General features: G+C 40.7%; 2 protein-coding genes across 10 annotated transcripts in view; one reads left to right on the forward strand and one right to left on the reverse strand.

Annotated features, from left to right (window-relative positions):
• The window catches only part of EIF2AK2 (eukaryotic translation initiation factor 2 alpha kinase 2), a 40520-nt gene extending 33513 nt beyond the window's left edge, over positions 1-7007 (reverse strand). For all 3 annotated transcript variants that reach the window (XM_005212570.5, NM_178109.3, XM_005212569.5), the window contains exons 1-2: positions 6740-7007; positions 1855-1991 (exon numbers count right to left, since the gene is read on the reverse strand). In XM_005212570.5, the coding sequence (XP_005212627.1) occupies positions 1855-1973 (119 nt within the window). In that variant the 5' untranslated portion in view covers positions 1974-1991; positions 6740-7007. The remainder of the gene's footprint in view (positions 1-1854; positions 1992-6739) is intronic.
• Positions 5738-26880, forward strand: LOC112448863 (uncharacterized). Of its 7 annotated transcripts, none has more exons than XM_059891722.1 (4): positions 5738-7319; positions 7725-8117; positions 8586-11182; positions 11296-26880. In XM_059891722.1, exons 1-2 carry the CDS (start codon positions 6426-6428, stop codon positions 7782-7784), a joined length of 954 nt encoding a protein of 317 aa, XP_059747705.1. In that variant the 5' UTR covers positions 5738-6425; the 3' UTR covers positions 7785-8117; positions 8586-11182; positions 11296-26880. The 7 variants fall into 7 exon arrangements, 5 of the variants coding, with proteins under 5 accessions (XP_059747705.1, XP_059747706.1, XP_059747704.1 ...); XM_059891723.1 differs by having other exon boundaries at positions 24439-26880; XM_059891721.1 differs by having other exon boundaries at positions 8586-8695; positions 8777-26880.

The raw sequence follows: 26880 nt of genomic DNA on the forward strand, positions 1-26880 counted from the left end.
AAGGACAGAAATGGTATGGACCTAACTGAAACAGAAGATATTAAGAAGAGGTGGCAAGAATACACAGAAGAACTATACAAAAAAGATCTTTATGACCCAGATAACCACGATGGTGTGATCACTCACCTAGAGCCAGACATTTTGGAGTGTGAAGTCAAGTGGGCCTTAGGAAGCATCACTATGAACAAAGGCAGTAGAGATGATGGAATTCCAGTTGAGCTATTTCAAATCTTAAAAGATGATGCTGTGAAAGTGCTGCACTCAATATGCCAGGAAATCTGGAAAACTCAGCAGTGGCCACAGGACTGGAAAAGGTCATTTATCACTCCAATCCCAAAGAAAGGCAATGCCAAAGAATGTTCAAATTACCACACAATTGCACTCACTTTACATGCTAGTAAAGTAATGCTCAAAATTCTCCAAGCAAGGCTTCAACAGTACATAAACCAAGAACTTCAAGATGTTCAAGTCGGATTAAGAAAAGGCAGAGGAACCAGAGATCAAATTGCCAACATCCGTTGGATCATCGAAAAAGCAAGAGAATTCCAGAAAAACATCTACTTCTGCTTCACTGACTAAACTAAAGCCTTAGACTGTATGGATCACAACAAACTGTGGAAAATTCTTAAAGAGATGGGAATACCAACCACCTTACCTGCCTCCTGAGAAATCTATATGCAGGTCACGAACCAACAGTTAGAACCAGACACGGAACAATGAACTGGTTCCAAATTAGGAAAGGAGTACGTCAAGGCTGTATATTGTCACCCTGCTTATTTAACTTATATGCAGAGTACATCATGTGAAATGCCAGGTTGGATGAAGCACAAGCTGGAATCAAGATTGCCAATAGAAATATGAATAACCTAAGATACACAGATGATACCACCCTTATGGTAGAAAGTGAAGAAAGAGCCTGTTGATGAAGGTGAAAGAGGACAGTGAAAAAGTTGGCTTAAAATTCAACATTCTACTGGTAAATAGATGGAGAAACAATGGAAACAATGACAGACTTTATTTTCTTGGGCTCCCAAATCACTGCGGATGGTGACTGCAGCCATGAAATTAAAAGACACTTGCTCCTTGGAAGAAAATCTATGACCAACCTAGACAGCATATTAAAAAGCACAGACATTACTTTCCCGACAAAGGTTTATGTAGTCAAAGCTATGATTTTTCCAGTAGTCATATATGGATGTGACAGTTGGACCGTAAAGAAGTCTGAGCGCTGAAGAATTGATGCTTTTGAACTGTGGCGTTGGGAAAGACTCTTGAGAGTCCCTTGGACTGCAAGATCAAACCAGTCAATCCTAAGGGAAATCAGTCCTGAATATTCATTGGAGGGACTGATGCTGAAGCTGAAGCTCCAATACTTTGGCCACCTGATACAAAGAGCTGACTCATTAGCAAAGACCCTGATGCTGGGAAAGATTGAAGGCAGGAGGAGAAGGGGATGACACAGAATGAGATGGTTGGATGGTATTACCAATTCGATGGACATGAGTTTGAGCAAACTCTGGGAGACAGTGAAGGACAGGGAAGCCTGGCGTGCTGCAGTCCATGGGGTTGCAAAGAGTCAGCCACGAGTGAGTGACTGAACAACAACCACCACACAGAATTCAAGCAGTCACCCTAAACAGCAAAACAGTACACCATTTTGAAGCATGGAAAGGTTTATACACTGTTTTTTTCTTTGGAGTCCTCTGAAGTTACCACTTTACATCGAAAAGATTCTCATCGTCTTCTCTGGCAGCGTTGCTCTCATGCTAAAGAACTGACTTCAAAATTGTGCCAAAGTTGCTATTCTCCCAGTTTTAATTTTATATGGATATACCCTTTCTTATAGCAACTTACCTAAAATTATGTGGAGGTCCTGTCTTAGCCAGTTCACAATACCTAACTTCTACACCATTCTTTTGTTGGTATTTATTAAGTTCTTCTATGTAGAAACATGGTGAACGACCAGTGGCCATTTTTTTTCCTCTAGTAACCTACAAAAAAAAGAGAGAATTTTGAAAGAAGTGATATACTCAGAAAATATTTAATTTCCCCAGTTCAGTTTAAGAGATAAAACAGGGTAAGATGACTCTCCTTTATATGACTCATCTCAGCCCCACATAAATCCAGAGAAAACTTTCTTACAAGATCTTTCTTTCTCTCTCGTGGACTACAAAATCAAGTTAATTTCTCCAAGATTTTCTACTTTCAAAACTCAACTGGCCAAAAAAGGATGGAGGTCCTTCTCCTTAACTTTTCTTTCTGCTTCCACTGAGTGTCAAGTGAAGTCTGTCCATCTGCTTAAAAAGATAAAAGCCTGAAGGAGGAGGATTAGAATTATTTTTGTTGAGAATAAAAAGGTTGAGTGTCTATATAAAATTTATGAAATCATGAAGGATTTAGCTGTACGGACAAAGATTCTCCTATGAAACCCCACAAAACTTCATTTGATATTTTCAGAAGTCAGCTTTAGGACAATTTACTTGGCAGACACATTAGGCCCTGGTTTATGGTTCTCACTGGACGAAGATAGTAACAATGATTCAAATTACAAATAAAATCTAAAGAATATAGAATTTAAATATAAGAGCCAAAGCTATAAAACTTTAAAAGTAAATATAAGGGTGAATCTTCACAATCTTAGATTTGGCAGTGGAATCTTAGCTATGACAGCAAAAGCATAGCAACAAAAGAAAACATAAATAAACTGGACCTCATCAAAATTAAAAATATTTGCATATCAAAGGACACTACGAGGAAAATGAAAAGACAGTCTTCAGAAAGGGATTTTTATAAATAATATATCTGATAAAGACCTAATATCCAGAATATATGAAGAACTTTTACAACTCAACAATAAAAAGAGTTAAGAAATTAAAAAATAGGCAAAGGATTGAATAGATATTTCTCCCAAGAAGACATACAAATGGCCAACAAGCACATGAAAAGATGTTTAATATCATTACTTATTAGACAGATACAAATCAAAACCACAACTAGATTCTACTTCACACCCACTGGGCTGGTAATAATAATAATAATATAGAAAATAAATGTATTGGTGAAAATATAGAAAAATTATAAACCTCATATATCTCTGACAGAATGTCAAGTAATGCAGCCTCTATGAAATTTGATGGTTCCTCAAAAAGTTAAACTTAGATTTACCATAAAAGTGAAAGTGAAAGTCACTCAGTCGTTTCTGACTCTTGCGACCCCATACAGTCCATGGAATTCTACAGGCCAGAATACTGGAATGGGTAACCTTTCCCTTCTCCAGCAGATCTTTCCAACCCAGGGATCGAACCCAAGTCTACCGTATTGCAGGCGAATTCTCTTACCAGCTGAGCCACAAATACCACCCATCAATTTCACCCCTTTGGTGTATATCCAAAGAATTGAAAAACAGGTTTTCAAATACTTACACAGGAATATGCAAAACAGCACTAGTCACAATAATCCAAAAGTAGAAACCAATCAAATATCTATCAACTGAAGAAAGGTGAACACAATGCTGTACATCTACACGTGGAATCTTATCCTTTAAGACATCCTTTAAGCCCCGAAAAGGATAACGTATTGAAACATGCTGTAACGTGGTTAAATGTCAAAACATGCTAAATGAAAGAAGTCAGACGTAAACAGTAACACAGCATATCTATGATTCCATCTACGTGAAACATCCAGAATAAGTAAATCCATAGACAGAAAGTGGACCCTGTTGACCTCTTGTTTCTTATTAGCAAGCTCTTTTGATTTTCCTTCTTCCAAGGTGACAAGTTCTTTCTGACACTCCTTAATCTCCACAGCCTTTAGATGCTGGAGTTTCCCCCAAGACTTGGTCCAAAAACACTATTCTCTTCACTCTATATTTTCTCCTCAAGGAAATTTCTCTCATGGCCATGATTTCACAGATCACCTATTTGTCATTACCTCTGAAATTTATACATAATTTATGAACCTCTTTCTGAGTTTCAGAGCTCTCTATCCAACCTCTCCACTTGGACATCTTAATGGCTTTTAAACTCCAAAAATCTAAAACTGCATTTATAATCTTCTCTCAGACTGGTTTAGAGTTTCCTTACTCAGAAAATGACTCCACTGTCCACCCATGTCTGAAAGCCATGAATCTGGGAGGCATCCTGGACATGTCCTTTCCGTGCCTTCTGATCTATACCTAAGCCCTGTCCTCCAAATCCTTTGACTTCTCAGTGATGTCTATAACCACCATCCTGGTTCAAGCCATCACCGTCTCACTCCTGGACTGCTGCAAGAACCTCAGAACCAATTCCTCACGGTTGCTACAATTTCTTCTCTAACCTGCAGCCATCATGATTTTTTAGTAGAACCTCTTTCTCATTGTTGTAAAATAAACATAACATGAAATTTGCCATTTTTAAGTGAACAATTTGTGGGCAAAAGCATTTTCACAATGTTGTAAGCCCACCATCACCATCTATTTCCAAAACTCTTTTCATCTCCCCAAATAGAAAGTCTGTACCCACTAAACAATGACTTCCCATTTCCCTTCCCCCTCAGCCCCTGGTAACCACCATTCCATTTTCTATGCCTATACATTTGCCTATTCCAGGTATCTAGTATTAGTTGAATTCTACCATATTTGTCCTCTTGTGTTTTAGCTAATGTCTTCAAGGTTCATCCATGCTGTATGAAGCATATATCACAATTTCCTTCCTTTTTAAGGCTGAATACTATTCCACTGTATGGATATCCCACATTTTGTTTATCTATTCATCTACTGATGAACACTTGGGTTATTTCAACCTTTCGGCTATTGTGAGTAATGACGATATGAACATTGTTGTACAAAAATCTATTCAAATGCCTACTTTTGAATCTTTTGAGCAGACACCTAGAGGTGGACTTGCTAAATCATATGGTAATTTAGAGTCAACTTTTTCAAGAATTGTCAAATTACTTTCCACAGTGGCTGTACCATTTTACACTTCCATCAGCATGCACGAGGGTTCCAATTTCTCCAAAACCTCACCAACAGTTGTTATTTTCCATTTTTTAAATAGTCGTGTCAGAATCTTTTAAAACCTCACTTCAGTCATGCAGCCTCCACAGGCCATCAGAATTGTTTTTGTCAAGGTTACCCATGGCTCCCCCATCTCCGAAACTAGTCAGTGGTCTGTTCCCAGCCCTTTTCTTCTTGATACATAACTGGCACAAGACATGGTCGCTCCTATGTCCCTCCTTACCCCTTTGCTTGGACACTTAAGACATCATCCTCTCCTGGTTTCCCTCCTTTCTCACAAGCTATTCCTTTTCTGTCTCCTTTCTTGGTTCCTCTTCATCATCCTTTCTTTTAAATACTGCATTGTCTCGGGGTCCAGGTCTCATATCTCCTCTCTGCTCTACTTACACTCACTCCCTGGTGATCCCCTCAAGGCTTAGAGCTTTAAATTCCACCTACACAGAGATGGTTCTCAAAAGGACGCCTCCCCCACTAACTCCTTCCTGGCTCCCAACTGCTTCTGACCAACAAACTCCCTCCTGAAATGCTCTGGACTCTACCCCCTTAGCTGCTTCTGCCTGGTGAATTCCTGCTTCCTCTAGATCTCAGCTCAAGTATTACTTCCCACACCCCCTGGAAGACATCCTGGTTTGATGCTCTACAGCCCTTGTCTCCTTTATTACAATTGCTAATTTAATTGAGTGTCTTCCAAAAGAGACCAAGAGCTACAAGAAGCAACAAAGTCCAGAAGCAACAAACAGGAGAGGATAAGAGATGGCTGGAAGTGCTCCAATGAAGCGAAATAGGTCTATGAGATAGACGGGGCATTAGGAGGTGGGGACAGAGATATGAGGGAGGTGGCTGTAATACAGTGGCAAGGGAAGACCCTTCTTAGGAGGCAACACTGAAATCAAGCCTGGATGATGAGAAAGTCCATCATGCTTAGACAGGGGGAAGTGCATCTCAGGCAGAGGAAACCGTGAGGCAGGCACCAGCATGGCTTTTGGAAGGCTAAGAAAAAGTCAAGGAGACTGCTGCACAGTGAACGAAGGGAAATGGTGGGATTTGAGTCAGAGAGGTAGGCAGGTGCCACAGCACAGAGACCTTGAAGACAAACCTATAGGAAATATTACAACGTGATAAGTACTAGGAAAACTGAAGCAGAGTAGGGGGTACTGTAAGGGAATGACCGAGTTGCTTTTACATGGAGGTTTTTCAGGGAAGGCTGCTCTCATATTGTTACATTGGAACAAGTACAGGGTAAAGCAAGCGACTGGCCTATACAGGTCTCTGGGAAGAGCTTTCCAGGAAGAAACAGGCAGTGCAAAAGCCCATAGGCAGGGGCAGTGCTTGGCAGTGCTCCAAGAACCGAAAGGAGGCCTGTGTGGTCGGAAAGCAGGGTCCAGGGGCCCATGCCTGTAGGCCAGCAACCTTCTAGAGGGTTCTAATGAGATGGAAAGTTATTGAAGAATGGGGGATAGGGTGGGGACTGAGGGTTCCCTGCTCTGCCTTAGAGGACCTGGGGTTGCTACGGTGCGAGAAGCTGGGGAGTGGGGGGTGGGGGTGGAGGGCCAGAGTTTGGGCGGGGGCCAAAGATGGGCAATTGGGAGACAATTTCAAGGGATTTTGGGCAGGAGATTTTTGTTGCCAATCTTGGGCAATTCAGGCCTCCGTATTTCACATTGTCTATCAAGCCACAGGACTTTTCCGTTTTCCACGGGTTCCCCTCCCCCCAGCAACCAGGCCCGGGTTAGTGGTTACCTGCTGGTTTAAAAATTCTTCGCGGGAAGAAAATGACTGTCAGCTCCCACCGCGCTGCAGGATGCTTTCCCCAGGTCCAGCCAGGGCCAGCACTCGGCTGCGGGCCTCGGACAACGCTACCGGGGCGGCGGCGCAGGGGTCCGGGGCCTCTTATCGGCGTCCAGTCCCGGGCTGGGGAGGCGGACAGGCGGGCTCGCTCCGCGCTGGCTCCAGCTGCCGGCCCTCGCAGCTCCCGCGCCGCTACAGTCAGCGGAAGCTCGGCGAGTCTGGGCGGCTCGCTCTCGGTTTCGTTTTCCCGACGGACTCCGCCTTCCTTCGGCCGCCCCGGCCCCTCCCGCACGGGTCCGCACAGGCCCCGCGATCGCCTGAAACCCGCGTCAGGCCTCCACCTGGAGTCCGCGCGCGGACGTCCAGGGCCTTGCAGCCCCCACCCCGGCTGCTGGGACTGTCGCCGGCCCCGGTGCGGGGCAGGGTCCTCCGGGAGATGGGGAGGGCATTGAGGTCTCCGAGGCCCGCAACGTGGCAGGCCCTCTGCCGTAAATGCTCCCCTTGCCTCTTCAACGCCAGCATTTGGGGTGGGGTGAGCTGACTTATTTGCAAAGACCCTGATGCTGGCAAAGATTGAGGGCAGTAGGAAAAGGGGATGACAGAGGAGGAGATGGTTGAATGGTATCACCGACTCAATGGACATGGGTTTGGGTGGGCTCCAGGAGTTGGTGATGGACAGGGAGGCCTGGCGTGCTGCGGTCCACGGGGTCGCAGAGTCGGACACGACTGAGCGACTGAACTGAACTGGAGGGGCTGGATATCATTGGCTCCATTTCATAATGGAAGAAACTGAGTAAATCAACTCTGCCAAGGCAGAGCCAGGATTCCATTGCCCGTAACCAACGAAGCACCTCTCCTCACAGCAACCCAGACAGGGGATGCAGAAGCATAATCTCCCTTCTCTCTGTTTCCATCTAACCATTCATTTATTCAACAGGTAATTGCACCTGCTGTACCAGGTACCAGCCAGCAGTTAGGAGAGCCATCTGCTTCCTGAGGGGTCTCCTGGAGTTTACAACCAAAGTCCTTACCAGTAGGATTTTTAATGAGAAAATTTTAAATCCTGCAAGATATCCTGAGGCAAGGTTTGGTGGCTCAGACGGTAAAGAATCTGCTTGCAATGCCGCAGATCCGGTTTGTTCCCTGGGTTGGGAAGATTCCCCAAGAAGAGAACCCACTCCAGTATTTTTGCCTTGGAAATCCCGTGGACAGAGGAGCAAGACAAGACATCCTCCTTATCTAATGGACTATCACACTCCCAGAGTAATACTGGCACCTTGACTGAGTGACTGAGGAGTGCTGAGTACCCATCTCACAGCAGTATTACAAGGTAGGTGCCATCACTATGCCCATTTAACAGATGAGAAAACCGAGGTCCGAGGCACAGAGAAGTTAAGTAACAGCTGGTAAGCAAGGGAGCTAGAATTAGAACCAGAAGCCTGTACCTCAACATCCTAGCTAGGGTGAGGGGGAAGAGGCATTTCCAAGGTGGACTTCAGGTACACATTACATATTGGCTATTGGCTTTCCCGTGTCTCTTTTGCAGCCTCCGGTACTGCAGCCTATCAGTGGGAAACACTATAGTTTCCTTGATTTAACTTCCCCACATATGAAGCCCTAGTGGAAGATTTGGAAGGTAGACAGGAGTCAGACCCCTCTTTCTGTGGCCCTTTGAGATGACAGAAAGCCCCAACTGTAGTGATTGTTTGCCGGAGTCCATTTACCAGCTTTGTGGGTGTGAGGTGGTTGTTTCAGAGGTAACGGCAATAGCAATGACATGTTTTCTGACTTTTTAAAGCCCCTGAACTGGCCGAAAGAGCTTAAAGAAAATGACAAGCTCAAGCATGGTCAGAGGATACAAGCTTTTATAACTGCCCGGAAGAACCTCTTGCTTCCTGTCATCTCAAGGTTTGTGGAGCAGAAATTAGGTGCGGAGTTCAGTGCTGCAGTTAGCTGTTATTGTATAACCTTAATTTGTACCCTCCTCAGATCTCTTCTATGAACACTGAGGCCATTGACTGGGAAAGAATAAGATCCTGGGAATTTGGGTGGATTCAAAGGAGTGAAAAAGTTAGCTTAAAGCTCAACATTCAGAAAACTAAGATCATGGCATCCGGTCCCATCACTTCATGGCAAATAGATGGGGAAACAGTGGCTGACTTTATTTTTGGAGGCTTCAAAGTCACTGCAGATGGTGATGGCAGCCATGAAATTAAAAGACGCTTACTCCTTGGAAGGAAGGTTGTGACCAACTTAGACAGCATATTAATCAGCAGAGACATTACTTTGCCAACAAAGGTCCATATAGTCAAGGCTATGGCTTTTCCAGTAGTCGTGTATGGATGTGAGAGTTGGACTATAAAGAAAGTTGAGTGCCGAAAAATTGATGCTTTTGAACTGTGGTGTTGAAGAAGACTCTTGAGAGTCCCTTGGACAGCAAGGAGATCCAACCAGTCCATCCTAAAGGAGGTAAGTCCTGAGTGTTCATTGGAAGGACTGATGTTGAGGCCGAAACGCCAATACTTTGGCCACCTGATGTGAAGAGCTGACTCATTGGAAAAGACCCTGATGCTGGGAAAGATTGAAGGCAGGAGGAGAAGGGGACGACAGAGGATGAGATGGTTGGATGGCATCAGCTACTCAATGGACAAGAGTCTGGGTGAACTCCGGGAGTTGGTGATGGACAGGGAGGCCTGGCGTGCTGCGGTCCATGGGATCACAAAGAGTCGTATACGACTGAGTGACTGAACTGAACTGAACTGAAAGGAGTCCACTGCCCTCCGAAATTCTGCTGAGTCACCACAGCCCTTCCATGCTTGTTGGATAAGGCTGGTACAGCCAAACTTGAAGACCCTGAAGTTGTCAGCTTGTAAGGAGGTGCTCATTTTCCAAATGTCCTATTCCTACCTCATGAACTCACTTCTAGAACTAGAATCAGATGCTAGAATGCTCCAAGAGGATACAGACAAGATCTGACCCAGAGGATACAGTTTACATAATGAAAGAGTTACCAGATTTCACTAATTTTTATCAGCAGAAATCCAAGAAAAGTGCGTGGGTATGACTCTAAAGGTAACATGAGAAAAGGAACATAGTTCACATTATGCACTCATTGCGCTGGCTCCAGCACTGGCAGTGGTTCTAAGAGTTTGTTTAGTTGGTTTACTATAACTTGGGCTCAGTGGTGGCCAACATTAAATGAAATTGTGATGCCAAGTAATACAAAAGAAGAAATCAAAAATACTTAGGGAATCAGGATTGTTCGAGTAGATTAATTGTATGCAACCTATCCACTCACTTTCTAACCATGCCCCCTAAGAATATCCAAAGGACTCTCCTTCACTAGGCCTTGAGCAGTATATTTTCATCTTTGAAAAGCTCTGTAGTGGCTGTCCACGGTGGGTGGGGAATGTTGACGGGAGATGTTCCCATTGAAAAACTACCTGATTTCAATGGAGATTATGGCTCCCAGACTGGCAGAAGCCATGTGGCAACACTTAACTCCATCCCACCTCCAAAAAAAGGGCCACAGAGTCAGAGCAGTAGTCAGAAAGTTTTGCTCACCAGATGCCATTAGCAGTGGTAAACTTCCTGGAGTTTCTAGTACTGAAATAGATGGCAGCCCACAGGTGTGCTACGTGAGCAGATATCTAAGACCTCTATGGCATGCATTCCTGCTCTCTGCTTTATCAACCCACATCTCTGGTCTCATGGGGAGTTCCCTGTGACCAGGTGGCTGAGAAAGGAAAATTCAGGTGAAGCACTATACACTGGCTTTAACTGGAAGTGAACTGATGTGTTCCAACAGCCCTTCAGGGAAGTGGCCCTAAAGGATAGTGGGAGAAGGGAAATCCTTCCAGGGTGCAGCTTCAAGCAATACACTGAGTTGTCACTTGGGAGGAGAGAAAGCTAGAGGCCTACTTGGGTATTCGGAGATTTGGGAGGAACAAGGTCAGAGTGTCGATGATAAGGAGGTCTGGGGGAAAAGGATGTGAGTGACCACTTGGAATGAACACAGAGTCTGAGTGTATTGGGTTTCCTTGTGAATCTTCATGAGAGTTACCCCCTTCTAAGGAGACTTGAGAAGCTAGCGTGCAAGAAAACTTCTGTAGATGTCAGTTGGCATTTCCCCAGCTACCCCCATGCTCGTTTAACACAAATGAACAGCCTTGGCAGTAGGAATGGATGAGATAGGTGTGCGATCTTGTCAAGGTGGATCTTACTGCTGAACACCCGACACTCCCGACGGCTGAGCCCAACACTGAGACCCCAGCACAAGTACCCTGAACACCTGTGGAGACCAGCCCGCCACTTGGTGGCAGGTCGGTTACATGGAGCCCTTCCATCATGGAGTGGGCAGGGATCTGCCTTCTGTGGAGAAAGCATGTATTCCAGGTATGGGCTTGCTTTTTCTTCCTCTAGCGCTTCTGCCAGTGCCATCATTGGTAGCCTTTCCAAATACCTTGTTCGCCATAATGATATCCCTTAGTAAGGAACCCGTTTTGCAGAGAAAGAAGTGAGGCGGTACACTGACTACCATGCGATTCAATGGTTTTATCTTGAACTTATCACCTGAAAGCAGCTGGCCTTCTAGGAGAGTGGGATCAAGTATTGAAGATTCAGTTACAGCCCCAGGAGGGAGACCACACTCGGCAAGCTGGGTGTACTGTCCTTCAGGTATAGTATGTGTTCTGACCCTAGTTGCTATTTCTTCCATGGCTGGAATACTCAAGCCCAGAAATCAGTAGATGTAAAAGGGTTGTTTTCCATGGTTAAACTTAATCAAATGCTTGCAAAATAAGGGCTTCCTGTTTCTATGATTTGGGCTTTCACCACGTGGTTCCTTGAAGGGGAACTTGAAACATGCAGTTTCAAGTTTGCAGGTGCATCTTGCCATTAAGTTATCAAGAAAATAAAGGGGAGGGACTTCCCTGGTGGTTGGTCCACTGGTTAAGACTTCAAGCTTTCAATGCAGGGGGTGCGGGTTCCATTCCTGGTTGGGGAATTACAATCTCACACACCATGTGTCATGGCCAAAATAATAATAAGAAGAAGGGGGTTACTGGACTGGTTGGATTGATTGATATGAATTAGCAAGAGGAAATAGTGATGCAGCCAGAGATAAGTATGTCTTCAACCCAAAGGTTTCTCTGGAATTCCTTTCAGTAGTTCCACATTCAGTGATAAGTGATTTTTTCATTAATGGAAATTTAGAGGTCTCTAACACAGGTGGGAATGTTAAGGACTCAGATCCTTCAAGACTGAAGGTCTGCATCACCCTACTAACCAGGGAGACATCTGATGGCAAAGGGAAGAATAAACAAGGAATTATAAACACCAGCTATGGTCTCATGACCAGATGCAAAATAAAGAACCATAGAAGCTATGCATGTATTTCCATAGCTTTGTCTTTGTTATGTACAAATGAACTTTTGTAAATTAATTAATTTATTTTAATTGGAGGCTAATTACTTTACAATATTGTAGTGGTTTTTGCCATACATTGACATGAATCAGCCATGGGTGTACATGTGTCCCCAATCCTGAACCCTGCTCCCACCTCCCTCCCCATCCCATCCCTCAGGGTCACCCCAGGGCACCAACCCTGAGCGCCCTGTCTCATGCATCGTACCTGGACTGGTGAACCATTTCACATATGGTAATATACATGTTTCAATGCCATTCTCTCAAATCGTCCCACCCTTGCCTTCTCCCACAGAGTCCAAAAGCCTGTTCTTTACATCTGTGTCTCTTTTGCTGTCTCGCATATAGGATCATCATTACCATCTTTCTAAATTCAATATATATGCATTAATATACTATATTGGTTTTTTTTTTCTGACTGACTTCACTCTGTATAATAGGCTGCAGTTTCATCCACCTCATTAGAACTGATTCAAATGCATTCTTTTTAAAAGCTGAGTAATAGTCCATTGTGTATATGTACCACAGCCTTCTTATCCATTCGTCTGCTGATGGACATCTAAGTTGCTTCCATGTCCTAGCTATTGTAAACAGTGCTGCAATGAACATTGGGGTACATGTGTCTCTTTCAATTCTGGTTTCCTCAGTGTGTATGCCCAGCAGTGGATGAACCTCTTTTAATTGTTCTCCTTGCCCTTTTTACTTGACATTTGCTGATGGTGGTTAATTTTATAAGATAGTCTTTGGGACAGAGTGTCTTAAAGTGGGGTTGTGACTAAAATGAGGAAGAAATATCACAGTGGGCATACAGATTTAGGAGGTAGGATAAGCATGTTTCCATTTGAAGAAGGGAACAACTGCATTAAGTGGACTGCTTGAAAGATTATTGGTAGAAAGAGTGGACTGTACTATATGTTATTAAGTTTGACTTAGCTTCCATTCCAACTCTCTTCCATGTCTCCGCATCTCCTGGATTATAATGTATGGAAGGTTAAAACCACATTTTCCAGATTACTATGGAGTTAAAATTCTCAGTATAATTCAAGTCTAGCCAGTGATGGATAAACAGTGGTGCAAGACTTGGAACATAGAAGGAAGTCCCATTTTTCTGTGACAGACCAGTTGACAAGCAAGCTCAGGGGAGTTGGCAGAAGCTGGACTCATGTTCCCCTGTCAGCTCTCAAAGGGCAGAGGCCATCTCAGGTGTCAGCAGTAGCAATGGCAGTAAGTGACCTGAACTTTGTTCTCTTTTGGGGGCGGCCAGGGAGGGTGGCCACTGAGAGTCAGACACGACTTCACTTTCACTTTTCATTTTCATGCATTGGAGAAGGAAATGGCAACCCACTCCAGTGTTCTTGCCTGGAGAATCCCAGGGACGGGGGAGCCTGCTGGGCTGCCGTCTATGGGGTCGCACAGAGTCGGACACAACTGAAGCGACTTAGCAGCAGCAGCAGCAGCAGGGAGGGTGGCTCCACAACAGTGTGGAATCTTAATTCTGACAGGCTGTTTCATTTGGTTTTACTTTCTTAATGATGCTGTTTTACATTTTAAATCTTAATGTTGCCCAAAATATAAATTGTTTCCTTTTTGTGTTGTTTTGTTTCTTGCTTAATAAATCCTACTCTGTGGTCATAAAAATATTAACTTGTATTTGCTTCTAAAAACGTAGTCTTTACATCATCTTTTGACATACAGCCTTTTAATTTGTAAAGAATTAATTTTTTTGAGTGATGTGCAGTGAAAGTCTGATTTTATTTCTTCTATATCATAAGCAGTTATCTTAGCATCAAATGTTGAAGAGTTTAATCTGTTCCTATGATATGCAATGCCATCTCTGTCGTATTTGAACTTTCTTTACATTCATGGATCAGTTTGGCCACTGTATTTTGTTCTGTTTGTTTTATTTTGGTTTGGCCTATTTGTCTATTCCTGCTCCAATCATATGAGCTTGGGCATTAAAACCCAAGTCTCTGTTTCTGCAGATTTCTCATTGACATCTCAAGGTCATCTCTGATTCTTATTCTCTCTAGTTCTCAGTTCTCTCTTTAGTTTTGGTCTCTGTTAAGTCCACTCACTTTATTGGAAGCTGACCAGTGCCACTGAAGGAATTTTTATGTAGCCTTTCTTGGTGTTTTGAGGAAAGAGTCTTCAGCTTACTTAATCTACCATACTGCTAGAAATAGTAGTCCTATAATCTTTCTCAAAGCAATTTTATGTAACTTTTTTACGACTCATTCTATTAACTGTGTAGAACTTAGCTTTACAGTGAAACTAGCTGTAGTGTAAATATTAAGGAGATTGTTGAAAGGGTTTTTTTTTTTTTTTTTTTTCCAGAACACTTTCTGCTTTCTCTTGTAGATTCCACATGCTTACTTGAGGCTCTCTGGTAGGAAAGCCTTCATGCCAGAATAACATAACCTCTAATCTTTAGCTTTAAAGTGAAGCTTGTATTAAGTACAACTATAAAGTCCCTTGAGAGTGGGCCTCCATAGAGCTTTCTGAAATGACACACACAGAGTACATGAGCAATGTGTTTTTCTTGAATCAAATGAGAATAGAATTTATTCATTTTATTTCGGGGCAGAATTGGAATTAAATTTCCCATAGCAGTAAGTTCAGAAAGGATCAGATCACAAGGGCTCTGATCCACAGTGAGGAAGAGAGGGATTTTTGTGAGAGGACAAAACATTGTGATCATGATCACAGGCCTTCCTGTGATCAGACAGAAAGGCCTGTCTCATCTATGTGCAAACAGATTTAGGTATATCTCTGATAGTATTGGCTTATGGTCATGTGTGAACCCAGAGCATGAAAGAAGTTAAAACCCCAGGATGCATCACTAAATATAGTATCCCTTTTGGATGGCTAAACTTATCTTTCTTTTTTTTTTTTTTTCTTTATCATTGGACTTTATTGTTTGAATATTTGCAATTATTATTCTATACACAAATGTTAATTTCTTACAAAACTCTGTATTCCATATGCTAGGTCACTTCAATCTTCATTTTATGTCGCATTTCCATCAAGAACTATTTCCCCAAATCACCATCTGCCTGATTGTGTGTTGTTGTTGTTCAGTTGCTAAGTTGTGTATGACTCTGCGATGCCAGACACTAGTCCACCAGGCTCATCTGTCCATGAGATTTTCCAGGCAAGAATACTGGAGTGGGTTGCCATTTCCTTCTCCTAAACTTATCTTTCTGTAAAAAGTGAACAAACTTATGTTTGTGCTCAAAATTTTCATTTGTTTTCGTTATTAAACACTGTTTATGTCTAAAATGTTTTTATCATTATTGATTAGATTATTATGTAATTATTGATATTTAAATTCAGTTATTATTAAGGAAAATAAGCTGAATTGACCAGAATCAAGGCTGGCAGTATGAGTTGTACTTCAACTTTGTTCCCAGGGCAGTGCCAGCTAAGCACTCTTTGAATTTTTCATCCATTTCCTGGTTCTGAGTTTCACTGAACAGGTTTTTCCAATCACCAACTTCACCTACAACACACACAAAAAAACAGTAGACTTAGATACCTGTTAGAATATTTCATCTTGATTTTACCATTTCTCCGTGCAGAGTTTCACTTTGAAATGTGAAATGGACACATGAAAAAAAATTACACAGTCTTAAAAAACTAATGTACTTTTTCTTGTAAAGTGAGCAAGATCCACTTGGGCTTCCTCATTGGTATGGTGTGCTGTGGTAGGTGATGTACTTTTTCAGTGTCACTAAGGGGGCCCGTGACCTCAGTGACCTCCCGCCCCCACCCCTCTTCCAATACCTGGGACCAAAATACCACGTTTTTAGAATCATCTTTTTCTCTCTAAAGTCTTTTAATACTTTAAATACCCATTGTGAAGATAAATTAATATTTTTATAGCAGGTTCTGGTTAAGTCTCCAACTGCTGAAAATTTTGCAAAAAATTATTATTTTGCCTGAGATTGAGATATATTTTTCTTATGTGCTTTTAAAAGTAAAGAAGTTACTCTTTTCCTTAGACTCTTTTGATGATTTGGGTTGAAGTTGTTAAGCTCCTTGTTGCATAGCCAATGAAATGTATATTTATAAAGCAGTTTTAATGGTGTGAGAACATGCTTACATATATGAAGGGAATAAAAAAACAAAACTCTCTACAAATGTCATCAACTATATGAAACATCACAGAATAAGGCTGGAAGAAATGTGTCAAAAAGTCAAACCTGCCTCTGGTGGGGGAAATGTGGATAATTTTTAGTAGTTTTTCATTTTTCTGTACTTTCTGAATTTTCTACATGGAATAGTGTAATATTTTAAAATCACTACTTTTTAGAATTTTTTCTATTCTGAAGAGTATTTGATTAACAACATATAGAAAGGTTTTATTTTTCCCCTCTTCTTAAAGCTAATAAAATAGGGCATAAAAATCAGAGTTAAAGTCAGAATGCAAACCAAAGCCAGATTTATATACAATGTTGTATTCACAGTGGATTTTTTTAAATGAGTCTTCATTTGACAAAGTATAGTAGAATCAAGTAGACCTACATTTGTATCCTGTTTCATTAATTAGCTTTGTGCGTGCATGTTAAGTTGCTTCACTCGTATCTGATTCTGTGCAACACTATTGATTGTAGCCCACCAGGCTCCTCTGTCCATGGGATTCTCCAGGCAAGAATACTGGAGTGCCCTCTTCCAGGGGATCTTCCTGACCCAGGGGATCGACTCTGAATCTCTTAGTCTCCTGCATTGGCAGTTGGGTTCTTTACCACTAGCGCACCTAGGAAGCCCAATTAGCTTTGTGACAAAGGATCAATTAATATCTCTGAGTCTTGGTGCCCATATTATAAAATTAAGGATTTAATGTATTTTTGCTATAAAATTTAACCCCAGCAAAGGGCCTAACACATGATTTATGCTTAATAAGTAATAGTTGTTACATGTGCTGCCTCTAAATCACATTACACTTTCATTATATATGCAATAAAAAAGAAAACTGACAATCCTTGGGCTATATATTATCATACATTTGCATAAGAAATTAGAATACTTTAATGAAATTTAGTCAAATCATCAGTGCCAGAGAAAACTGGTTGCCTATCCAACACTCATTTTCTCCTTCTCCTTTATTAATAAAACTTTGATTTTAATTGAGTAATAACACACCCACCTTTTTAAAAAACTACATTTTCCAGCCAACAGCACAGTGAGAAGTGACCAATGAGATGTAAGCCACTGAATGAGGCTTCCCACAAAGTTCTGTAAAGGGGGCTTGCTCGGCAAATGCATGTGATTCTCTTGCCACTCCCTTTTTACTTTAATGAAATAACCCTCTAACTTTATTGTAATTCAGGAGCTCTAGCTGCTCTCCTTTTATCAGCAGGTGGCAAGAGAAAGGTGGGAGGAGCTTAGTACTCTAAAAGATAGCGTGGAGTTACCACTTCCAGCTCTGATCTATGTCAGACTTCTTGTTGAGGAAGAGACAAAGAAAATCCTGTCTTCTTCAGCATAGTTGTTTGAATTGCCTGTTATGTGCAGACTGATGGATGGCTTAGAAATCAAGGCAGCTTTACCTTTGCGGAACAGGAACGGGCCCACAGCACCGTGTGTTTCCTGGGACTTGGCTCGCATGGCGTGGAAGGTACTTCGTGCCGAAATAGTTTGAATCTGCTCCCCAGATGGAGAGAATCCGAAGAACTCAGCAATTCGTTTTATTCCAGTGGCCAGATTCTGAAAACAAAATTTTAGAGGATAAACTTCTTTCTATGGGAATTGTGCCCCGAGCAAAGACAGGCTTCTTAGAATGCATTTTAAGCCTAACTCTATAATTCAGCTGTCCCTTTCTATCTCTTCAGACTTACTTTGATACTTCAGTATAAATATTTGAAATTTCCCTTTAAGATACTCTGTACTGATTTTACTTTGTAGTTTCAATTTACGACTTACTAAACTATTCAGGGTATAGATAGTGACAGTAAGCATTCATTAGTAGGGTAGAATTTTATCTAAGATGACATTCATTTTGTTAAAAAGCACCAGTCTAAACCAGCTGAGGAAATTAATATATTTGTATGTGCTCATTCAAATTCTCTTTTCTTCTAAATCCTGTTTGTAGCTAATATTTAATTCTATCAAGAAAGGCTCATTTTTAGAATCATAAAAGCTAGAATGAGTCTTGGAATATATCATTTAATACCTTTGTAAGTATCATCAACCTTTTCAACAGTATCATTGACCAATGGAGATTTAGAAATCTTCTAGCACAGTTTCTTAAACTGTACTCTACAAAACATTAATATATTTCATATATTAATGAAATATATAGGTGAATATATAGGTGCTTATAGATGTTTCATGGGGGGAAGGAAGGTTAAGGGTTGCGGTCAAATAAATGTGGAAGCCTTGGATTAGTAAAGGTAAGGTTTTGTTTGTTTGTTTGTAGAATCTGTCAATCTTTAATATGCTAGTGTGCAATGTGAATTTCCCAAAGGAGCAGGCTATATACTACAGCAGTCCCCAAATCAATTTGAACAGGCAACCTCCTACCAACTGCAAGAAAGAATGATTAACATTTGGGACAACACTAACATCCATGAATCAAAAGTTTTTTTAGCAACATTCTAGACGAGACGGGGAAAAGACTACATGAGTATGTTCTTTCATGTTATATATATATATATATATATATATATATATATATATATACCATAAACAGAAGGGATGAATTCAATTACACTTTTTTTTTTTTTTTTACAAGACTGTCAGGAGAAACTAGTGTTAAAGACTCAATTCCGTTAGAGAGCATTTGAGTCTCTTCTTTAACATGCTTTCTTCCCTAGAGCTCCAGGACTCTGGTTTCCCTCTTATGCCATTAGCTACTCCTAGGTCGCCTTTGCTGATTCCTCCCTTTTTATTCAAACTTTTCATGTTGGAGGGCTGCAAGGCTCAGTTCTTGGTCAACTTCTCTATCCATATGCTTACATATTAGATATGTAATCTCATGACTTTAAATGTCATTTGTGGGCCAGATTTACATCTGTAGCTCAGAACTCTCTGCATTTAAGACTTCAGTACCCAACTGCCTACTTGGCCTCTCCATTTGGATGACTGATAAACATCTTAGCCTTCTGATGTTTAAACCCAGATCCCTGGTCTTCCCCATAATCCTGCTTCACCTGCTGCCGTCTCCTACTCCCATGGTGACAGCTCAATGCTCCCAGTTGGTTGGACCAATAATACTGGGGTCTCATTTGACTTCTCTTTTGTTCTCACTCCTCTTTCCCTCATCCAGTCCAGCAGCAAATGCTATTGGCTTTTCCTTCAACGTAAGTTCAGAATTCAACCACTTCTCTTCCCCTCCATGGCCCCTTCAGGTCTGAGCCACCATCTTCCTTCCATTGCCTGGACTAGAGCAATAACCTCCTCATGGGTTTCCCTGGGTTCTCTTTCCCTCCCTCTAATATATTCTCACACACCAGACAGAATGATCCTGTTAAAAACACATCAGTTCCTACCACTCTTATGCTCGAAATCCTACAATGACTTCCCATTTCACTCAGAGTCACTCCACTTCTCACACTCCAGTCCACCCCCTTACGCCTGCCCTCATCGGTTGGCCTCTTCGGGCTCATCCCCACAGCCAACCACATCTGCTCCTTTCCATTGCTTAATCCTTGCAGGAACACTCCTACTTCGGGGCCTTTGTTCCAGTTGGTCTTCTCTGCCTGGAAAGCTCTTACTCTGGTTACCTACTTGGCTCACTCCCTCATCTCCCTCCGATCTTGGTTCATGTAGCATGCCTTCCATGAGGTTTCTTTCCACTGACCATCCTATTTCATGCTGAGATTTGTTCAGTATCCCGACACCCCCACCCTTGGGGATTTCTAGTTTTCCTTAATCAGCTGTGCTCTTTCTTCATTCTCACATATTATATACATTTAAAATTTCTATTGTATTTACTGTTTATCATTCTGTCTCCCCACTTTCTCCAGCTAGAATGTAAGCTTCTCCCACGTAGTGAACTTTAGTCTGTTCACTGATAAATTACAAAGGCCTAAAATAATACTCAGAGAAGGCAATGGCACCCCACTCCAGTACTCTTGCCTGGAAAATCCCATGGACGGAGGAGCCTGGTAGGCTGCAGTCCATGGGGTCGCTAGGGTCGGACATGACTGAGTGACTTCACTTTCACTTTTCACTTTCATGCATTGGAGAAGGAAATGGCAACCCACTTCAGTGTTCTTGCCTGGAGAATCCCAGGGACGGGGAAGCCCGGTGGGCTGCTGTCTATGGGATCGCGCAGAGTTGGACACGACTGGAGCGACTTAGCAGCAGCAGCAGCAAAACAATGCTGAACTCACTAAATATTTGTGAACAAGCAGTTTTTTAAAATAACATTATATGGAAAAATTAATTCACAGCCAAAAGCATATTGAGTTAAACCTCAATAGAGACCTATCATTTCTGCCATTCCTAATTTGGACTATCTATCACAGAGGGGAAAAAAGCAGTCACTGTTAGTAGTAAGTTCCTAAGAACTTTATTATTTCTATTAAATAAACAATCTAAACACATATGCATTGTTTGGTTTTTTTCCCCTAGCACTGTACGACATATATGGAATATTTTTAAAAATTGAGTATAATATTTGTTCATGCAATCAGACATTATGAATAAATGTTCTATGTTGTCATTTATAGTAAACCTTGCTATAGAATACCAATAATCATAATCTCACCTCTCTCAGGTCTTCATATAATATGAACATAACATTTTCATCATCAAGATGTTTGTTCCAATTAATTGCAAAATCAAAATAGCTTCCCCAGGAAACTAAAAATACAGGGAAAAAATAACTTCTTAAGAAATTTTAAATAATTGAGGTTAAAATGATAGAATGATAGAATGAGGGTAAAATGGTTAATGTGTGCCCTAAAATATAAACTATATGTATGTGTGTATGATCAAACAAGACTATAAGATTACAAATCCCTGCTCCAAAAGAACTGACATAAATCAGTCCTAATGTCAGATTTTCTCATTTTCTTATTTTCAGGAACAGTGGCACAACTAAGCAAGTTGTAAAAATGGTTTCACAAGAACTACAAATTTTCATGAACATTTAGGTGAATGAAGTAATTCAGAAATAGTGAATGAGACATGAAACCCAACAGATATAATGTCAGAAAGAAATGATGAGACATGTTATCTAGACTAGCATTGTCCAATAGAAATGTCATGCAAGCCACATCTGTAACTCTAAGTTTTCTAGTAGCCATGTTAAAAAAAAGTGAAAAGAAGCAGGTGAAATTAATTTGAATAGTTTAATTTATTTAACCCACAGATCCCAAAATGTTATCATTTCAGCATGTAATCAGCATAAATAATTATTAGTGAAACATTGCCCTTATTTTTTTTTAATTCTAAGTCTACAAAAGCTTGTGGGTGTTTTACAGTTACAAGGAACATCAATTTGATTAAGTTTTTTGCCAAAAATACTTGATGTGTATTTAGACTTCATGAAACTTATAGTTAAAAAAACAGATTCACACACTCATACCAAACTTACTTAAAAGTTTCCAGCAACTGAACTGAGTGTCTTAAAATATAAATTTAAATTAAAATAAAATTTAAAATTTAGCTCTTCACTTGCACTAGTCACATTTCAAATGCTCAATTCCCACATGTGGCTAGGGGCTACCATGCTGGACAGTGCAGATCTAGACAGCTGTGTGCCTTTGAGAAAATCCCTAAACCTCTTTGTACTTTAGTTTCCTCATCTGTAAAATGGGGTTGTTGTGAATTTTAAGTGAATTAACGCATGTCAAATGCTTAAAACAGTGCCTGATCACTAATACCCACTCAAATATTAGCCAATATTAACATTATTAGTAATAATAATATTGTCATAATTATTATGATTTGAGCCAGGCAGTGTCTACATGTTTTGTTGTACAAAATACTGTAAATTTCCTGCCCCAAATATAGTACACTCCCTTCTTTGTTGCCAACCAAACCCTTATTAGTTGGGTCTAAGCTAATCAGAAAATTCTGCTTCTCACTTTCTGCCTCCCTTTGGACTCTGGTCACATGAAGTAGTCCTAGCCAGCAATCAGGGGTCTGCTGGAAGGTTTCTAGAACAATTATTCCTGTCACGATGACCCTTCTTCATGATCTGAAGGTGATGCTCAGAGGGACAGTGGACAACTTGAGAGAATGTTGCAGAAAGCACGATAGAGGGGCCCAGGGAATCTCAGAGCTGCTGACCCAACGTTACTGGTCTACTGGGTCAGTTGCTATCTCCATATTTCTTAGTTAAGTGAAGAAGATAAAACCTGATCTGTTTATGCCACTGTGGTGGGGTTTTCTGCTTTTCCAAATGTTTTACTGATATGCATGTATTTCATCTTTCACTTTTTAAAGCAATCCAATATGATAGGTACAATTTTATACCCATTTTATTGATGGAGAATTAGAAACCCAGAGGAGCTAAGTAACCACTTTAAGGCTGCACAATAAGTTATGTGTTATTGACATCTTTTAGTGTTAGTTCAACCCCAGAGCTATTGCAACCAAACAAAATAGAGTACTGTGTTACCTCTCATAGGTTGGGTATTCCTATTTTCTCTTTACAACTAGGGAAATCAAAGTTTAGAGTCTTTCTCTGCCTCTGTTTTCTTCTCTGTAACATGGTGATAATAATAGTATTATCCTCATTTGGTTATTATGAAAATTAAAATAATGTGTGTTAGGAGTAGCATGCCAGCATGCCTGGCATGTGGTAAGTGCTCAATAAATGGTAGCTGTTTTATTCTATCTAGTGTTACTAATACATAATAATAAGTGATGAAGCCCAATCCAGGCCTTCTCATTCTACATCCTGTACATTTTCAGTACATTCAGCTGCCTCTCTGTAAGTTGACTTTAAGAAGTTTACAAGGCAGAAAATCCATCCAAGTTATTAATATCAGTGCCACTTCTTATCATTGTTAATCAAAGGATTAGACTAAAAGGATGGACAAGCAACAAAGATTCCCTAAAATAGATTGTCCCAGTGATGATGCGTTTCTCCGCCACTGAATGTTCTCTTGTGTTACATGAATGGAGTATAGTGTTTTAGACTTTACTTAACTGCCTCCATCTGGTCTTAGTGAGTAGTTACTAAACAAGCCAAATATTTCCTATCAGTGCTTCATAAGCACCTTCTGTACACTTTCTTTTTCTCTCCTACACCCCAATCCCAAGACTTAATCTTTGCTAAGGGTACTGTCCCCAGTGTCTAGTCATATGGGATAGTGTTGCATTGCTGTGCTGATCCCCTTTAAACGTGGTCCTTTTAGAGGGACTTGGTAGCAACTCTAAGGTCATCTGGCATTAATTCTTCCTTGTACTATACTGTAAGCACTCAACAGAGCCACTCACTACTAAAAAGAGACATTTATTCACCTCTGGCCACTATACCCACAGAAGTAGAGTTGCTGCCGGATGCAAGTAACTGAGACCGTTGGCAAGTGATTTAAATTTTTTATAGTTAATACTGCCTTATTCATAGTTGGTATGGTCTTAAATGAGATATGTGTATATAGTACCTAGTTTGGTAGCCGGAGCATTTGTGGGCACTTACGAAATTATGGTTATCAGTAACCAGAGGTAAAACCTTCAACATAATCTAACAAAACCTTACTTGCTTTCTGGCAAACAAGTATCTTAGGTGTGGCTGCTCATTGTCATGGTTTTGTTCTTTTTTGGCTTTTATCATTGTGCTATACAGAGACTTGTGGGAAGTGAATTTGAAATGCTTTTTGTACAAGTCTATTACAGACCTTTTTGTCCCATGTCTGTTCTATGGCTATTTAACATTCACCCTCAACATATTGAATTGTCCAAATTATTTTTAAAAACAGTAATGTATTGTTTGATGCCTAGAAAGCTTTATTTAAAAGTAACATTGTGGTTCCTGGATCTGCCTTAATTTATTTTTTCTTTCTTTTTTAAAGTTATTAATTTTTTAAATTGAAGTATAGTTGATTTACAATGTTGTATTAGTTTCTGGTGTACAGTGTAGTAATTCAGTTGTATATATATTCACAAATATGCAGTCTTTTTTCATATTCTTTTTTGTTGTAGGTTGTTGCAATATATTGAATGTAGTTCCCTGTCCTATACAGTAGGTCCTGTTGTTTCTTTCTTTATCCTAAAACACATTTGAATTTTTGTATTTCTGTGATCATCTGTTGTTCTTTTACCAACAGCCATACCTTGTCCTTTCATGAACTGTCTGAAGAAGTCATCCCAAGAGCCATAGCTTGGAATATCAGGAACATCATTGTGGAAATGGAAAAAAGATACTGCTGTGTCTTTAGGGTTTCGAAATATCACCAATATCTGGAGAGAGAACATTAAGTTATCTTAACTTAATTTTAGGCGTTGAACTTTGGAAAACTGAAAGCATGAGCATTGTGTCCTATTGTATACTACCTGATTTTGTGGAGGTAAAAAGAAAGAAAGAAGTTGAGGAACAGGAGCTGGCAGATAAGGAAGCCTGGGAAAAAGGGGAAAAGAAAGAAGAAAAAGAAGACTGATATTGTAACACTGAATTTTTGCTAACAAACTGAGACAGTAAAATGTCATATGTAGACCATGTAAAAAGGAATGAAGAGCAGGCTCACAAGAGCATGGTCTGAAAAGTTAAACCACCCCAAAAGTAAAAATAACAAAATAATGTTAAGGACAACAAAAATAATGTTTAGAGTTTCATGGGAGAAGATCAAAGAAGGGCAGGTTGGAGGTATGATGGGTGATGTGGAGGAAACAGAACCTCTGAATTTCAGTGTTATGTCTGCCTTCTCTGATGAGGCACAAATTCATTTTTCTGAATGAAAAGTGTGAAATAAATGTTGTAAAGTGCAAACTGAAACCCAAGAAAAACCACTAAATTGCAGACCACTCCAAGTGGGTTTGGGCCCTCTGGCCAGATTTCCCTTTAAAGAACTGAGAATGTTGTGGAATACATTATTACTGAGCACTGTTAATGACCTTGAAGGAATTGGAGACAGCATATAAGAGGTTCGGAGGACCGGAAACAGGCAAGTAGCATTTCCCTTTCCGAAAGAGCAAAGTGTGGGGTTTGCAAAGTACAAAATGACCTCCATTTTGGAGATATTTTTGGAATTGACTTGTGGCCACATAAAAGAGCAAGTAATAACCACCAGGGGGCAACAGGGGTTCTCTAAGAAAAAGTCATTTCTAATGGCAGTTTTTTCTTGGACATAGTTCTTAAATTAGTAGATTTGCTGCTTATGACTTCCTCTGCAAATGGAAGAAGGCATGCCGGCAGCAGAAACATTTAAGCACATAAAACTGATGCAAAGGAGGCTGAAAAACTAACGTAAAACTGCCCAGAGATTTTTAATAAAACTGTCCTGACTAGACCATCATCAACATTTTAATGAGGATTTCAGATTAAGATATAGAAGCTCTATTTATCAAATTTGTAGATGGCATGAAAGTGAGAGGGAGTCTGGATTCCAGAACGCCTCATCAATCTAAAGACATGAACTGACGGTAGTAGGGTACAACTGAATAGAGATGAATGTGCTAGTCTATGTCTTTGCTGAGATCTAAAACTCTGCCCCCAATCCAAATACAGCAGATTCTTGTCACTTGAGGGTCTTATATTTGGGGCTTTGGTTACCACTCAGGAATCTCTCTGGCTCATAGCAATTTATAATTTTGCAAAGACATAAGTGAGCATGGTGAAGGCCAGCAGGCTTTCACCTGCTGGAGTGTATGGATAAAATCTCAGTATCAACTTCTTACCTTAACTGTCGTTCATCTCTGGCCCTGCTTTCTTGTGAAAGTAAAGCTTTGTTCAAAAGGCTGCTTGCTCCAAATCCAAATGCTTTATATATTACTTTAGCTCTGTGTCTCATGGAATAATTAAGGGGGGAAAAAGAATCACTGAGGTTTGTGATTCTACTGAACTGCATTAAACTGGGAAAATTATGGATTAAAGCAGTATTTCCAATTTGGGAGATTCTCAGTATAAAGAAAAACTGTTTTACAGAGCCATCCACACCTGGCAGAGGGGACAGAGGAGTCCCTTGTAATGGGAGATGTGAGTAGTCCAGACAGCCACTTGGTGGAATTCAAATACCTAATGGAGGTTAAGGGCTTCCCTGGTGGCTCAGTCAGTAAAGGATCTGTCTGCAATACAGAAGACCTGGGTTTGATCCCTGGGTTAGGAAGATCCCCTGGAGAAGGAAATAGCAACCCACTCCAATATTCCTGCCTGGAAAATCCCATGGACAGTGGAGCCTGGTGGGCTACTTTATGTATATGTTTTATATCCCGGCTGAAAATACATTTCATTTGAATGCAACTGTAGCCAAGCGACTTAGCAGCAGCAGCAGCAGCATAGCCAATTTATCTGAAGAAAAAACAAGAAACACCAAACTGCACACTTTATTCATTAAAATTCTGTGATGAGTAGCAAACTCATCCTATACCTCAGAAAGCCAATATCTATACATGAAGAACTTCACATTGAAATACCAGTGGAGGGACACTCACCTTGGCTTTGTTCTTGAAGATGGACCCAGGTAATTTGTCATAATGGAGATGAGTTGCCAAAATCCTTGGTGATGGAAACTGTTTCATTCTCTTGAAAATATAAACAATAAAGTTAAAGCTTA

This window comes from Bos taurus, chromosome 11, assembly GCF_002263795.3.
Source record: "Bos taurus isolate L1 Dominette 01449 registration number 42190680 breed Hereford chromosome 11, ARS-UCD2.0, whole genome shotgun sequence".
In the NCBI taxonomy this organism is placed as follows: Eukaryota; Metazoa; Chordata; class Mammalia; order Artiodactyla; family Bovidae; genus Bos; species Bos taurus.